Source organism: Poecilia reticulata, linkage group LG12, assembly GCF_000633615.1.
Source record: "Poecilia reticulata strain Guanapo linkage group LG12, Guppy_female_1.0+MT, whole genome shotgun sequence".
In the NCBI taxonomy this organism is placed as follows: domain Eukaryota; kingdom Metazoa; phylum Chordata; class Actinopteri; order Cyprinodontiformes; family Poeciliidae; genus Poecilia; species Poecilia reticulata.
This window is the reverse complement of record NC_024342.1, coordinates 3,019,734-3,034,929: the sequence shown is the minus strand read 5'-3', so window position 1 is coordinate 3,034,929 and position 15,196 is coordinate 3,019,734. Positions and strand designations below refer to the sequence as shown.

The window sequence follows — 15,196 nt, the reverse complement described above, 5'->3', positions numbered from 1 at the left end:
CCATCGATGCTATTTTAGAAATTTAGTATATTCCGCTTTTTTCTGCAGTTTGACAATTCATTCTATTTTTAGAGTATTGTTCACAGTTATTATTGGTATATTAAACTCAGGCTATAAACTTGTAAAAAAAAAATCTCTAGATGAGCTGAATTCATATTCATTCAGGTCAGATTTGGGCTTCATGTTTAGTTTTTTTACCATCATCGTTCTTATGAGTGGAATCTGATCAAATCTGTGGAGGCATCAAAGAAAAGGGTATAAATTAAAGATACAAATCATTTCTACCATTTCACGTTCTACTAAAATGTAAATAAAACACAATTTAAATGAAACTCCTTTTTAGGAATGCACAATATATAGATATCAAAATCGGTATCGCCCGATGTGAAGACATTTTTTAACGATAAGTAGAAGTGGGCCTATATAAGGTATTTATTTCTGTCTTGCTACCATTGTGTATAATTTTCAGAAGGGTTTGGTCACGTGGTGTTTGTGCCAAATGCTCATAAAATAACATTTTCCCTATTCCTTTTTATATGTTCTAGTCTTACTTTCTATAAGATAGAAACTTATGGGAAGTGAAAATAATTTCAATACTTTAATCTGCCAGGGTTTAATAAATAAGCATTAATTTTCCATGTACACCTTACAAAATCATCGTCAATCTAATGCAAAACTAACAATGGTACAGTGTGAGTACAGTTTGTGAGCAAAGAACAACAACAACAACAAAAAATAAACACACACAGAGCAAATAGTCTGAACCATGTTTATTTGTGGTAATGAAACAGAAGGCACATGAAGTTCTACCGTCTGTGAACATTCTCAGTGTTAATCCAAAAACCCCAAATATATTTAAATAGCTGTGATGGAGGCAAGGGTTAAGAGATTAACATGAAAGATAAGTGTAATTCACAGTAAACATAAGGTGTTACACACAAAGACTGCAATAAGCAAAAGAAGTAATAGAACTGCATGTAAACAAGCCAGTTTCACAAGCTACAAGCTCTAAGTCCATAACATACAATTGTGTTATTATAATCAGCAGTTGGCACATTAGGTCCTCAGATGACATAAAAAGTAAAGGCAATTAACTTGAGAAAGACCGAAATTAGGTGCCTGTATTACAAAAGAATCTATGGACAGAGATGAAAGGCACCATTAGTTGCATCCGAAGCACTTTAAAAGCAAAGTATACAATTTAAAGAGCAAACAATAACAAAAAAGTATAAAGAAACACTGATGCCGATACAGATGAGTTGAGAAGATATAAACGTGTTAGAAATACCTTAGGCACAGCTGGAGAATTAACAACAGTGTATAAAACCGAGTTCGCTCCTAAACTCTGTAGTGATGGAAGACATCCTTCTCCCATCCTTAAGCTCAAAACGAACCACAGAAAACACAGGCACTTCCCAGGGCAACGCATAAATTAATATAGAACATCTTTGTGAATTAACGGTGAACCCTCCTCACACCACCTCTGACTCATCCTTAAAGGATATCAAACAAATTATCATACAGCAATATCTTTAAATTACACCTCATAACAATCTACATGTTTAGACATTCTAGAATTAAGGCATTTGTTCCTTTATTTATTTGACCCTCAGCAGCATATTATTTATTGCATTAGGTACCAATTTAATAAACTCTAGTTCCTCACAAGTGAAAAAAAATTATAAAGGGCTTAAAATGTTAGATTTCTGAGTTGTTGTTTTTGTTGTTTTTTTTCCTTCAAGTATATATTTTTTCCTCTAGTGTTTAAATCACATTATAAGGGGCTGGCTGTTAGCTTTTTTATCAAGTGAACACAGCATTAGTTTGTGCTGAGAGGCACTAACATCTCTTTTAGTAGAGCAGATCTACTGACTGCTTTTCACTTAGCTCTTAAGGAAAATTGCCCCATCAGGAAATTTGAGAGAGGCGGGAGGAAAGAGCAAACGTGAGCAGCATTTCTGCATCTCTAAGGTAGGGTGGTAATGCTTGCACTGCTGCTGTGCTGTAAGAAACAAAGAATGAAGAATGAAGTACTAAACCAACCCGTTTCTGATTTCTACCTGAAAATATTTGGAGGTAGACGTTAGGACCTAGAAGACCTGATTTAAGAAGATGGGATTTTTAGCCTGTTTTAGTAACTGTCTGAGCGCTCCAAGTAGTGCAGCACGCGGGCGTCCGGCTTAGTTATTCTTCCACACAATGTTCAAGAACTTGACGACTTCCTCGTAGATGATGAAGACGATGGCGACATCCATACACACCCGACCCAGACGAGGAATAGTACCTTTGTAGAAACTGGACATGGGGAGAGCACGATGTTACGTGAAGACACTGTGATTCAATTGTGATTTTGCTACTTAAAGCTGCAGTATGTAGTTAGCTTTTAGGAAAATACATTTTTTACATATTTGTTTAAGTCATCGCTATGTCCTGACAGTAGAATATGAGACAGATAATCTGTGGGAAAAAAATCTAACTCCTCTGCCTTCTCCCTGTGATCCTACTGTTATCTGCAGAAATGCACCGATCTGGGTCAGAAACAGTCAATCACAGTCAGGAGGAGGGTCTTAGCACTGTCAATCATGCATGTGTACATGCTGATCTCTTAGCTTCTAAGAGATCAGCATGTACACAGCTTTTGCAAACCAGCAATCGTGAGCTCATGCACGCAGTGTGGGGGACGTTGTGAGCAATGCGTACACCAGCATGACCGACAGTCCTAAGACCCTCCTCCTGGCTCTGATTGGTTGTTTCTGAGTAGGAGTGATGGCAATCTCCAGCAGTCCCTGGGTGAGAGGTGGAATCCATCCTGCAGGTCGCCACCTCTTTACAGGGCAACCACAGCAGAGACCAAAAAGAGAAACTTTTATCCCCAGCTTCAGTCTGTTCCATTGCACTTACGCCATTGGTCCTTCATGCTTCATGATTTGAACGGCACAGTCCACTGTGCTTTTGTACTTGTGGGCCTCCAGTCCCTGTTGACAAAAACACAACCCGTCACCAACAGCACTGCAGGTCGAGTTCTGAGGTGAGGATCAAATGTGCGAGGGAGCTGACCTGCATCCTGGTCTTAATCACATCCAGTGGAGTGTTTCCAAAGACACTGGCGGCTCCGGCGAAAGCTCCAAACAGCCCGGTGATGAGGGGGTTGATGACTTTGTTGGGGTCGTCACCTTTAAGAGGGACGAGAAGCGGTCTGTTTGAAAGAGCTGCAGCTTTAGAGGGACTTTTATTACTGCAGCAGTTTGTTTTCATACCTTTGTACCAGTTTCTCAGCGAGGTCATGACGTAGAAGCGGATGGCCTGATTGGAGCCCTGTTTCAGCACAGTGGCAGTCAGTCCCTGATAGGTCCCCTTTAGTCCTGAAGACAAGTTAGACAACAAAACCCTTCATTAACAAAGTGGAAGGAGGATATGGTCTGTTAAAATAACATAAACGAATCAGAGAGGAAAGATGAACTGCTTGGTCTGTGTAGCTTTTGTTCAACTGAACGAAAGCAACACGGACCCAGCGGAATCAATCATTTCCAATGTGTGCATAGTGGTAGTTAACCAGCAGGGGGCAGTATATGTAAATAAAACCTTCCTCACCTTGGGACCTTACAATCTCCCTCACCCCGTGAAAAAATCCTTTATACTTTGGGTTAGCTGATGTTTGATCATGGATGAATTTAACCTAAAAAGAAACAGAAGAAGAAGTTTGTTTACATGAGTAAAATTACACAGGAGCCCGGAATCTGTTTTTGAGTTTGGTGATGCTGCTGAGCTTTAGCTTAGATCCATCAAACATCAGTAAAATAAAATACATCCAGACATATTTTCACTTGTTCTTTTGCACAAGAACTTCCACTGCTGCAGCTTCTTCTTCTACTTCTTCTTCTCTGAGAACTGATTGTTCTTGAAATGTAAGTTCTCATAGAACAAGAAAAACAGTGAATTTCCTGAGATGCAAACAACACATATTGTTTTTTTTATGACATTCATTTGCATTTTTGGTGCCTTTAAAAAAACAGTCATGCCCCCGAAGCTTTTTTCCATTTCATTGTGCTACAAAAAATAATTGTGACTAATATTTTTTTAAATTTTATTAGTTAAATGACCTGCGAAGAATAAATGGCTACGTTAGATTTCAGTTAGGGATATCAGAGTATATATTTCAGATATTTATTTATAAAATAGTTGGAAAAACTATGTATATTTTTGTCATTTCATAATCATGTATGAATTTCTGCTGCTCTATCATATAAAATCAATAAAATCCAAAGAGATTTGTGATTGTACAGTGACAAAAACTCTTTAAGGGGTATGAACACTTTTGCAAGGCTCTGTGTGTGTACACAAAAATATTTTTTCTTCCCCAAATTATTGTGACTTTTTAATTATACCTTAACAGTCTCCATTGGACAGACTACCACCACAGCCTCGGCGACTCCGGCTCCAAGACCGCAGAGGAATCCTTGCTTGCTGTCTAGTTTGCCGCTCTCATCTCGCATTTTATTACTGAGGAATTCAAACATCCCGAACCTGCCAGGGTGAGGAGGACATGGAGACGATCACTGACACCTCAGAGAAACTCTGGGTGGTTCTGCATAATTGAAAGCAGGAAGTTTTAGCTTCCTGCTTCCTTCATGCTTCATGATTTGAAGCATGAAGCATATCAGTCCATATGGGACTGATGGAGCAATATGGAAGAAAGTTGTTGTTTATTAAACAACAATAGCACAGAATATACCAAATAAGTTATTATAAGTCAGTTATTGTCTGGAGTCCCTCAGTGTACCATAAATGTAAATACTAGCGGTGCGCCGATAAATTGGCCCAGATTTCCTTAATTTTGGGAAATCACAAACTATTTTATCCACCGATCTTAACTTTTGCAAAGGTATGAAAATCATCCTTGTTTGATCTGCAGGGACAGAGGGCTGACTCACACGCCTGCCCACAGGGCCACATCTGGATGTACACAGTTAAACAATAGTCCCTCCACTGTTGTCAACTTAGCAATTTTATCGCTACGTTTAGCAACTTCTCAGACAAAAAAAAATTGTTTGTTGACATGACAGTGACATCATGAGTGCTTCACATGGAGAAGTCTTTACTTTCTAATCTAATGCCTGTTACAATGCTTGTATCAATAACAAACACAATCAGTGTAAAAGGAAAGAGGCTGCTGCAGAGAATGTAAACTCTATAGTTTATTAGAGAACCACTTGTGTGTTTAGTGTTGCGGCTGCAGTACCTGACCGCTGCTTTGGGTATAGAGCCGTAGAGCAGCGAGCTCAGGCCTCTGTACAGCCCCTTCACCCCATGGCCGTTCACTGTCTGCTTCACACAGTCCACTGTTAGGACAAAATGGACACAAGTTACTTTTTAAAGCATTAATGACACCTAAATAGACACAAAGATCAGAGGAGTTTTGTTTTCAAGTTGGGCTTGTATAAAGATCTGTGCCAAGGTTCAAAAGTCAAAGGTTGGCTTACAATGTAACAAACGTCTGTTTGCTTGACTCTTAACCTGTGATAACATAAGTTATCACAGGTAACATAAGTTATCACAGGTTAAATATACATAGAGCATAAAAAGATTTTCTTCTCACTTTAAAAGGTGAGTTCATTTCTAGTTTGTCTTATTTGGAAAACTTTTTTTTCTTGGCGACAGCAGTTCTGAATGATGGAATAAACACAATATTCAGTAATAATTGAAGCTGTTTTTTTTTTTATTTTTTGATTTTTGTTCCATGTTGGGCACTCCTCAATGTTTGGGATGCTCGATCTAAAAGCCGCGATCTACGCATCGTATCTAAAGTAAAAAAAAATAAAAAATTGTATTGGGACACCTCTGATAAAAATTCAGTCCATTTACCATTTAGTCCATTTATGTACGACTTTCAAATGAAGCACTTCCAACCGTTAAACATGGTGGGGGAAACATCATAAAAACAAATAACCAATTCTTCTGCTTCACTTCAACTGAATAGTGGTTTCCAAAAAAAAAAAAATCCTTTATGTCAAATATGACTTAAAAGAAATTTTAGTTAGTCTGAAGGAGCTGAGTGGAGGAGAGGAGAGGGGAGGTCTCCTCTATGAGGCAGAAGCTGGGAAGCTTGGAAACCGTAACTCTGAGGAGGAGGAGCTGCGTCTTGAAGGCGTGGCTACGTTCACCCAGACGTTTTGAACGGCTGAATGGTTGCAACGGGAGATCTCAAACATGCATGAAAGAATAAAGGCACCATGAGGGAATAACATTATGAACATCAGAAAAGTTGATGCGACATAACACCGTCCCTTTAAGTTTCTGGAACAAAAGAAAATGGTTCAAATTCCAAAACCAACAAATAATCAGTTAGATGTTGCTTAGGCCACACTGGGTTGCACTAGTCAGGGCAAACTCACCAATTCCTCTGTATTTGGGAGGGTTGGCTTTCTCGTCGAGCTGCAGCTGTGTTTTTACATACTCTGTTGGGAAGGTGATGCAGATCTCAATGCCTCCTGCAATCCCGCCTGAGTGAACACAAAACATCTGGGTGAAGACGGTTTCCTGAGGCGAAACCGGGTCAAAGTACCAACACAAAGGGAGCCACCGAGGGACACAACCGCTCTTTATTACACAACAGCATACGGGACAAAAAAATGTCCCGTTCATAGCTTGTAGTTTTTAAGTTTTGTTTAAAAAAAATTACACACAAAATAGATCAAAGTATCCTATAAAATTGTGAACAAAAATATCTAAAAGTAAAAATCATCCACATTGATGTTGATTAATGAATTGCATAAGAATACATAAAATCTGAAATATATGGTATGTACTTGTATTCAGTCCCCTTTACTTTCTTACCCCTAAATAAGATGTCAGTACAATCAGAAGTCCGTATCTAAAGATTCTTTGTAAGTAATGTTAAAACCATTCATAATTTTCTTTCCATTTCAATTTATGTAACAACTTTGAAGTTGTAAAGTTAAAAAGTCAGAAGGTGCTAATAATGCTCCTCATATCTAACACAACTAAACATGAACATTCTCTTGTTTTTGTCACACGGAATAAAATACAACACAACATGCTTTAAAAACATGAATAAAGCGTTACACACGACGTGAGACATAAAGATGTATAAACAATACACAAAGAAAGAGTTGTTAGTGATGCCGGTGCTGGATTGTGAAAACTCCCAACGTACGATACCGCGTGGAGCCGTTCCACCTTAAATTCCTGGCAGTCACACGTCTGCTGTTGAACAGCAAACACGGCGCCTGCAGCTGATTGGCTGGGCTGATCTCAGTGTGATTCTGCCCTCAGATACGCCCCTTGGCCCCGCTCCAAGTCAAAGGGGGCGTGTAACCTCCTTCCTGATCAGCACTTTGGTGAGCCACCAGAGCAGATCCAGTGTCTGTGAGTGGACACATTCTTGTAACGCAAACAAGAGGTGTACTGTATGCATAAAGGGAAGGAAGCTAACATGAAAAAACACACTGATAAAATGGGAGATATAATCTTATTTTTAAGATTGCTTCATTAAAAAACAACAACTCTGCTTTAGTTTGAATGAATAAAAAAGGCATAGTGTGTTGATGCTCTTAACATGCATTTTCAACAAAAAATACAAAAAAAAAGACAGTCATGCAGTGAAATTCAGCACAGCAGTGGTTCAAGCCAACAATCAACTCAAACAAGTTGGGGGTTTTGTGCAAAATACAACCACAGAATTGCAGCCTTCCCAAACCGGGGCTTGCACAAAAACCTTCTAGTGTTTCATGAAAACCTGTTCTAAATGTGACAACAGTGCTGGATGCGACACACCCAGGCAGTGTAGTTAGAAGCTGGCTCTGAAGCTCTAACTACAAATTAAGCCAGGATCAAAATCACAGTGCACAACACATTCATCAAGAGACAAGACTTGGCAGTACCTGCAGTGGTCCACATATTCAAGCTAGGGAAAGACAAAGAACCAGTTTATCGAGTTCAGACGTGTTCCGTCGATTTAAACATCATTTTAACAGGATGAAAACAAACAAAACACACTGTAGTGCTTCTAATGAGAGTTAACCAGGTTCCAGAGAGACTTTATCAAACTAGTAAAAACAAGCCATTGAAACTTTTGATTTAATAGTCACGGTATTCAGTCTCATGCTATGTCATGCGGCTGCTTCGTCTGCGACGATGAAGATCGGCTCATGTCAGTACGCTGGATATTTGGAGTGACTTCTACTGATGGCAGCCCAACCTCATTTTCTGATTAATTCAGAAAATAATAATTTGGCCACTCAGAGGAACACAAACATGTGCATAGAGTATTTTACTTGTAGCCGTAGATGGTCAAACAATCATTAAGGGTGCATTCACATCAGCCCTGTTTAGTCTGCCTTAATACGACTCTAGTTTGTTTACCTGGAAAGTCTAGTTCACCAGGGGAGATGTGAATCGAACTCTGATGAGAGTAAATTTGCTTATCTTTGCCCACTTACTAGGTGTCTCCACAGGCATCTGACAAAGATACAAATACTGAAAAAAATTTATTTTCTTCTTCTCTGATTCAACATCGGATAAACTAGCACATCATCGCTCCCGTACAGCTTCAGTGAAAACTCCATATCTCTGAATGGAATGCTGACGTTTGAGGAGGCGCGCGGACGTCTCCTTGAGGTCGAAACGCCTCAAGCACACGGACACACAGATATCTCTAAAGGGAGATCTAAGAGGAGCAACAAGCTAAATCTGCATTCATTTGTGCTGGAGATCTGAAACAACCTCCTACAACATGCATCACGCTGGTTTTCGTCCCGCAAGTTTGCAAGTCAGAAATTGAGGAGCAGCGCGTTGCCACAACGACGTTGTCGACAGAGTTGGTCACATATGTCAGCTTGACATTTGGAATGAAGTATTGTTTTTTTTTTTTTGGACTTTAGGGAAAAATATGTGGCCAAAAAAGTTGCTAAAGTATTCGAGACCTAAATTCCTACATAGTTATTTACTGGTTTTAGGTTATCTGTGAACACAACTAGCCTCTGGGGGATTCCACTAGTAACAGCAACATTTAACATTTAAATAGTGAGTATGGTGACAACACAAGAGATCTGTACTAGTTAGGCTTCAGTTGAGGCCTGCAACTAATAAGTATTAGTAATAGTAATTACTCTATAAATTATTCTGATGATTAGTCAGATAAGAGTACTTTTCGCATTCTGCAGATTCTTCATTTAACCACATAAGCCTTATTTTTAAATCCAAGAATTATATTAAGTCATAAAAAACAAACAAGTAATTCAATTCCTTTTTTAAAAAGAAAAACATTTATTTTTGCCTAAAATGCAACAGCAGCATTCTTTAAGTGAATGCAAGATAATTTCTAGCAAAAAAAAAGAGAAAAAAAATCTGAATCTGCATTTTTAAAAATACTCCTTTCCACAACATGTTTGACTTAACATCAATACAGTATAGCAATGATCTGTTGATTACTTTTGTGGGATTAAGTGATTAATAACTGGATTAGCAAAATGTGTCCAATAGGAGTTTTTTTAATAGAATTTGAACCAGGTGAAGCTAAAGTTATACCACTTCATGATTTCTGTGTTGAACACATTTACAGACAACATGTATATACATGTCTACAGATTTGGCTTAACTTGTGCTCTGAATATGTTGTTCTTTAGGCTAATAGCTAAATTACTAGACGATTATTTCAATTAATTGATTCATCACGATTAATCCAATTAATTGTTTCAGCCCCGCTATAGTTAAGATCCCATTTAAGGGAAGGTTAGAAGTAGAATTAGTAGAACTAGAAATATCCAACACAGAATCTCTAAAGTTGCTCTGTTTAAATAGAGATAATCCTTAGGTAGTAATTCGCTTGTCCATTCTCCTTTTTTTATTTGCTAGAGACAGGAACATTTCTGAGCTGCACCTTTAAACAAGTGGATGTGCAGAAAACCAGTCTATGGTAGCAACTATGAGGACTACAGTGTTTTCTTCATGTTTTGTCTTAAATGAACATATAGAGTAAGCTTGTTGCTTTTATGCCCTCAAATGTTACCCCTGACCACTCCACCCTGAGGACAAGTTTGAAAAAAGCAATTTGTTTGTAACATCAGTGGAAAAAAAAAAAAGGAAAGTTAAGCCCCTGTGCTGAGCCCCTGAACTGAGCCTGGGGCCGGCGCAGGCGTGTTGTAATCTGGGAGCAAAGTGCTTCGTCATCGTGGCTTGTGACCGCGAGCGCCAGGACCCGGGCTTCTGAGCAAACCCAATGAGGGCAGCAGGTTAATAAACACACAGGGAGTCACTTTCAGGAAAACGATGGGCGACGACTGTGAAGTTCATTGAAGTTTTAAACGTGATCAGTAGTAGTAGTGTCCAATAGTCACGGTATCTGAGTTAACGGTGCCCATGACGCAACGTTGCAGATATGAGATTATTCTCCAGTACATGCTGATCTGTGAGTTCAACCGTCTGTCATTGATTGACTGGAGAAACAGGGGGCCAAAAGGGGCTTGAGCTGAAGTCTGAGGTACGAGTCCCTGATGCAAAGTGGAACATTTCAGAACAAAATGCCAAACACCTCTAAGAACTGTCCTAAAGCCTTCTCTGATCACACACTTCCATTCAGCTCTCATCAAAAAGCATTTCATCTGCTCTATTTAATCATCACTAATAATGAGTGACAGAAGCCTTTGGGACATTTTTCATTAAAAAACCATTAAGTTTTCACACACAAAAAAAAAATCCAGAATAAAGTTGTTGTATGTTCTGTTTAGTTACAATGGGGATCTTCAGTTTTCCAGAAACTGAAGATCCCTGCTGACATACATCGATCCACATCAAAGAAGATCTGGAGATCTTTTAGTATCAGAAAATGAATGAGGAAGCATTAATATAAGTATTCATAGACTGGTCACTACCTCAAGTTACAGATGAAACCAGATGTTTGAACAATGGATAAAAAGACTATTTATTTCCTTACTGTCTGACATTAGCTCACGCTAAACTCTTCTTTAAGGAAGTGTTTTATGTTAACTACATCCCAGAATAATGAGTCAGTGTCAGTACCGGAGTCCGTAGTATTTGGCAGAATCACCTTTTAAACTCCATGTCTTGGGTCAAACACTTCGTGCGTTCTTACACAATAGCTTGCTGGAATTTTGGCCCATTTCACCCAAGGGACCAGCTGTAACTGGGCCAGGCTGTGGACCGCCCAGGTTCCTTTAAAGTGATTGTGAAATAAACCAGTGTCTATACGGTTCCTCTAAAAGAAAAACAAAAACTTGAAATGGTGAATATGACAGCCACAGGTTCACCTCCACCTGACTCAGATGTTTTGAATTAACCTATCAGACGCTTGCTAAGCTATGAAATCATTGACTGGGTGGTCCTATGTTATTTGGGTATAGTCTTCTTCATAGTGCAGGAGTCTACAACCTATGGATCCAAAAAACTTTGACTAAAAACTGCAGCAGCTGCCATTTCAAAAATAGATATAGCAACAAATGCATTAGCATTTTTTCTGATTTTTCATGGAATAATTACATTTAATTTTTCACCACAGAATCGCAGTAAAAGTATCGACAGTTTTTAGTAGTAGTAGTAGTGGTTTTTATTCAGATCTACATTTCTTTTAATCATGCTGGAAACTAAGTGCAAATATCAACATCCCACATAAAAAAAATTAAGACATCTTTTTGAAAATGTGCTACGTTTTTTATACACTTTGAAAATAGGCAGAAAGTGGTTGCTCTTTAAATATGACAGCATATTTTTATTTAAAAATATCTGCTGTCATTAGATATTTATAAAAAAGAAAACTATAAGATGTATTTTTTCCAAACATTTGCTAGCGGCGCTGAACTGGGGGTAAAAAATATTGTGAAGGTTGCAGACCCCTGTTTTAGTGTACGTAAACCTCTAAATCTAAATAGATTCAAATCAAATGCCTTAAGCAAACCTCTTACTATTATTTAATTGAGCAAATAGGAATCTCTACTGACCTAAAACAGGAAACCTTTAGTTTGATTCAGTGTCAGATAGTGTGAAAAAAAGGGACATTTTTAAAAGTTGTGCTTTCAACAGCACTAAAATGTTCCACCATTTCTAAACTCCTTTTACTGAGATGTAAAGAGAGATTTCAGTACATGAAAGAATAGTGGTTGTTCTTCTGCTTAACATGACAGAAATGAAAGCATTATATGCAGATTTTTGTTTAAGATTTGCAAATGAAATGTGGCATTACTACACAAGAAAATCATACTGTGAGGATGCCAACATGCTTTAGTGCAAAAACACTTAGTTCTGAAGTTGAACTAGCTAAACTTCAGCGATGCACCTTCAGATTTTATGCTGCTCAAAAGGATTTTTATGTCAGTGTAATAAAATAACAGAGCACTGGGCCCATGTAGACGGCTCCAAAACGTTATTAGGTTAATCTATCAACTTGTAATGGCTCACTGCCAAGGGAACCACTCTTGCAAGGGGGGTGGCACGAGCTGCACATGATGCTGGAGCTGGTAGCTGATTCAGAACTTCTGATTTAGTGCTAACTAAAGGCTTAATTCACAGCATCATTAAGGATTCTGGGTTTTTACTTTATCCTTAGTTCGCAAAAGAAAATATTTAAACAGATCAAACCTTAACTATAGTAGTTTACACAAAGCAGAATCTGCATTGATTTTGCTGCAACTTGTAAAATAAAGGCAGCCAATACATCTTTTCTTTATAACAGAGTTTTGGATTTATGGAATCTGTTCGTATTTCACCAGCAATGTTGCTGGTGAAGGGGTCAAAGGTCAAAAGTACATACACATTCCTGTGACAACACTGGCTCAAGTATTTTGTTTTAAGAGCGTCTGATTTCATGTGTAAAATAAAATTTTTTGGATTTATTTTTAATTCTTGTACACTTCAGATATATTCTAAAGTAGGATCGGAAACAAACTTGTTCCGCAATGACTATAAAATGACTATAAAAAAACGAAAAGAAACACACCAACATTACAATTGAGAATACCTTGGTCAACACACATATTTTCTTAGATATTCACATTCATTAGTAATTTAGCAGAGTAGTCCTTAAAAAAGTGAGACGTTTCCCTGGGAAGCGAAAGGAAACACGCTGAGTCCAGTGAGCTGACAGCGGCGGAGCTTGTAAAAACACGGCGCAGACCCCAGCGCTCAGCCCCGCTATCGCCCCTTCCTTACCTGCCAGAATAGCCTTGCCCGGGTGCGTTAGTTTGGCTTTTCCCGCCGGAGCTGCAGCAGCCAAAAACTGCGGTCGGTGAAACGGACTCACAAATCTTCTCGGTTCAGACATGCCTGCGGTCCCCTCGGCCTAACTTTTTTCTCTTTTTTTTTTTCAGTTTTTAAATCAACACGCGCAGTTGGCCGCCACACACTCGTTCGGTTTTGAAGTCCTCATGCAGACTGGCTGCTTTGAGCAAGAGCGGCGCCGCGGACATCCAAAGACCAGCCAGGCGATGTTGACCATTGGACTTAGTGCGTATCAGGAGTTCATGATGTCTGTGGACTTTTGACAGCAAAGTTCCCTCCGTGGCATTTACGGAGCCTTGAAAACACCGACGGGCGGGGCAGGACGTGACACTTCTCCCCACCAACACGGAAAAACGCCATGTTTGTTATTTTTTAAGGTGGACCGACATTATTCGTTCTAAGAATTTGCCAGCAGAGGGCACTGTTTACCTTTTACTGGGAATCTAGGCTTTGTGGCAGTTTTATTTGGAGGGGTAAGTTAGAATATATATATAAAAAAGTTCAACATTGTTTGTCAGTCATTTCAGAAAGTCAAATTCATATTATATAGATTCATTTCACATAAAGCAAAGTATTCAACGTCTTTATTTTGTAGTGATTTTGATGGCTATGGCTTACACATAATGGAAAAATTCAATTTCTCAGTGAAATAGTGAACTATTGGAAACTCATGGTGTCACCCAAAAACTCTGGAAAGGTTTCCTGTGTCTAAACAGTCTCTCACTCTGGATCAGTCAGCTATGACCACAACCTTGAAGAAAATTCCCAGGTAAAATGTATTCCGAAATTTGGGGGAGCTTCACTAGAAGTGGACTGAGGCTGTAGTGCTGTAGTGCATCCAAAGTCACTAAGCATGAATGAATCTACACTTGGGCTACAAAGGTCTTACCTGGGCTGAAAGGGGAACAAATGAGCTGTTGCTCACAGGTCCAAAGTCCTCTTTTCAGATGAAAACAAACTTTGCCTTTCATTTGGAAATCAAGGTACTGAGGTGTGGAGGAAAAATTAAGAGGAATCAATGTTGCTTCAAGGTTTCCACAGCCAGTGGATTCTGGTCCACAGGGTTTTCTCAAGCCCAGTCAACACAGCTGTCTACCAGGAAATGCTAGATCACTTTATGCTTCCCTCTGCTGATAAGCTGAATGGAGATGCTAAGTTGATTTCCCAGCAGCACCAATCAACACTTCTATAAATAACAAAAGCTGCTTCAGTGACCATGGTGTTGCTGTTCCTGATTGACCAGCAAACTCCAATGACCTGTTTTCTTTAACCTTTAAACCATAATCATTAAAATTGCAACAAGATAAATAAAATAAAAGCTCAAAACATTTTACTCTGTGTGATGATTTGAAATAATTTCACTTTCTGAGATGACTTGCAAGAAATATTGCACTTTTACGCAATATTCTATTTTTTAAAGATAGCTAGAATGCTGCAATTTAACCACTGCAGCCTACTAGCTGCAGTCCTTAGCTTTGAAAACTAAGCTTTTAAAATGAAATATTCTTGCAGCATTTTCATTACTTAAGGAATGTGAAAAAGGATGACTCTACAGAACACTAATATTTCATCTGCATAGTCAGGTTCTTATTAATATATACACTAAAATTAAACTATTTCTTCCCCTCCCAACAGAAATCAGATTTCTGTCAAGGATTGATAAAAAAAAAAGCTATGCATCCCTTTAGTAACTTTACACAATAATACCAACAAACTCATATTTTCTTGATTTTATTGTGTTGAAACCTTCTTTATGAAGGTTGATTTATTTATTTTTTGCCAACAAAATGTAAAACTCTGCAGACAAGAGCTGGAGAACGGTGGTACACACAGTCTTGGTCTGCAATATTTTTATCCATCCATCCATCCATCCATCCATCCATCCATCCATCCATCCATCCATCCATCCATCCATCCATCCATCCATCCATCCATCCATCCATCCATC

At 38.7% G+C, this 15,196-nt stretch overlaps 2 protein-coding genes across 4 annotated transcripts in view; one reads left to right on the top strand and one right to left on the bottom strand.

The window, feature by feature from the left end:
• Nucleotides 1-755: 755 nt before the first annotated feature.
• Nucleotides 756-13,518, bottom strand: slc25a1b (slc25a1 solute carrier family 25 member 1b). 3 transcript variants are annotated; one of them, XM_008423281.2, is made up of 10 exons: nt 13,180-13,262; nt 7,902-7,924; nt 6,393-6,500; nt 5,240-5,339; nt 4,386-4,524; nt 3,592-3,676; nt 3,258-3,362; nt 3,058-3,173; nt 2,902-2,975; nt 756-2,295 (listed from the first exon to the last, which is right to left on the bottom strand). In XM_008423281.2, the coding sequence occupies exons 2-10, from the start codon at nt 7,915-7,917 to the stop codon at nt 2,181-2,183; spliced, it is 858 nt and encodes a 285-aa protein (XP_008421503.1). In that variant the 5' UTR covers nt 7,918-7,924; nt 13,180-13,262; the 3' UTR covers nt 756-2,180. The 3 variants fall into 3 exon arrangements, with proteins under 3 accessions (XP_008421503.1, XP_008421502.1, XP_008421501.1); XM_008423280.2 differs by lacking the exon at nt 13,180-13,262 and adding an exon at nt 11,066-12,903; XM_008423279.2 differs by lacking the exon at nt 7,902-7,924 and having other exon boundaries at nt 13,180-13,518.
• A 15-nt stretch (nt 13,519-13,533) lies between these two features.
• The window catches only part of LOC103473498 (complement C1q tumor necrosis factor-related protein 3-like), a 5,732-nt gene continuing 4,069 nt past the window's right edge, over nt 13,534-15,196 (top strand). Inside the window, exon 1 of the mRNA XM_017308010.1 lies at nt 13,534-13,608. The gene's annotated coding sequence lies outside the window, so the exon portion shown is untranslated. The remainder of the gene's footprint in view (nt 13,609-15,196) is intronic.

Excerpts from the sequence above, each read along its gene's own strand:
- slc25a1b (XM_008423279.2), bottom strand. The coding sequence starts at position 13,291 with ATGTCTGAACCGAGAAGATTTGTGAGTCCGTTTCACCGACCGCAGTTT. Across the intron at positions 3,174-3,257 it reads GCTGAGAAACTGGTACAAAG|GTGACGACCCCAACAAAGTC; the intron begins GTATGAAAACAA and ends TCCCTCTTAAAG. Across the intron at positions 2,976-3,057 it reads TGATTAAGACCAGGATGCAG|GGACTGGAGGCCCACAAGTA; the intron begins GTCAGCTCCCTC and ends TTTTGTCAACAG.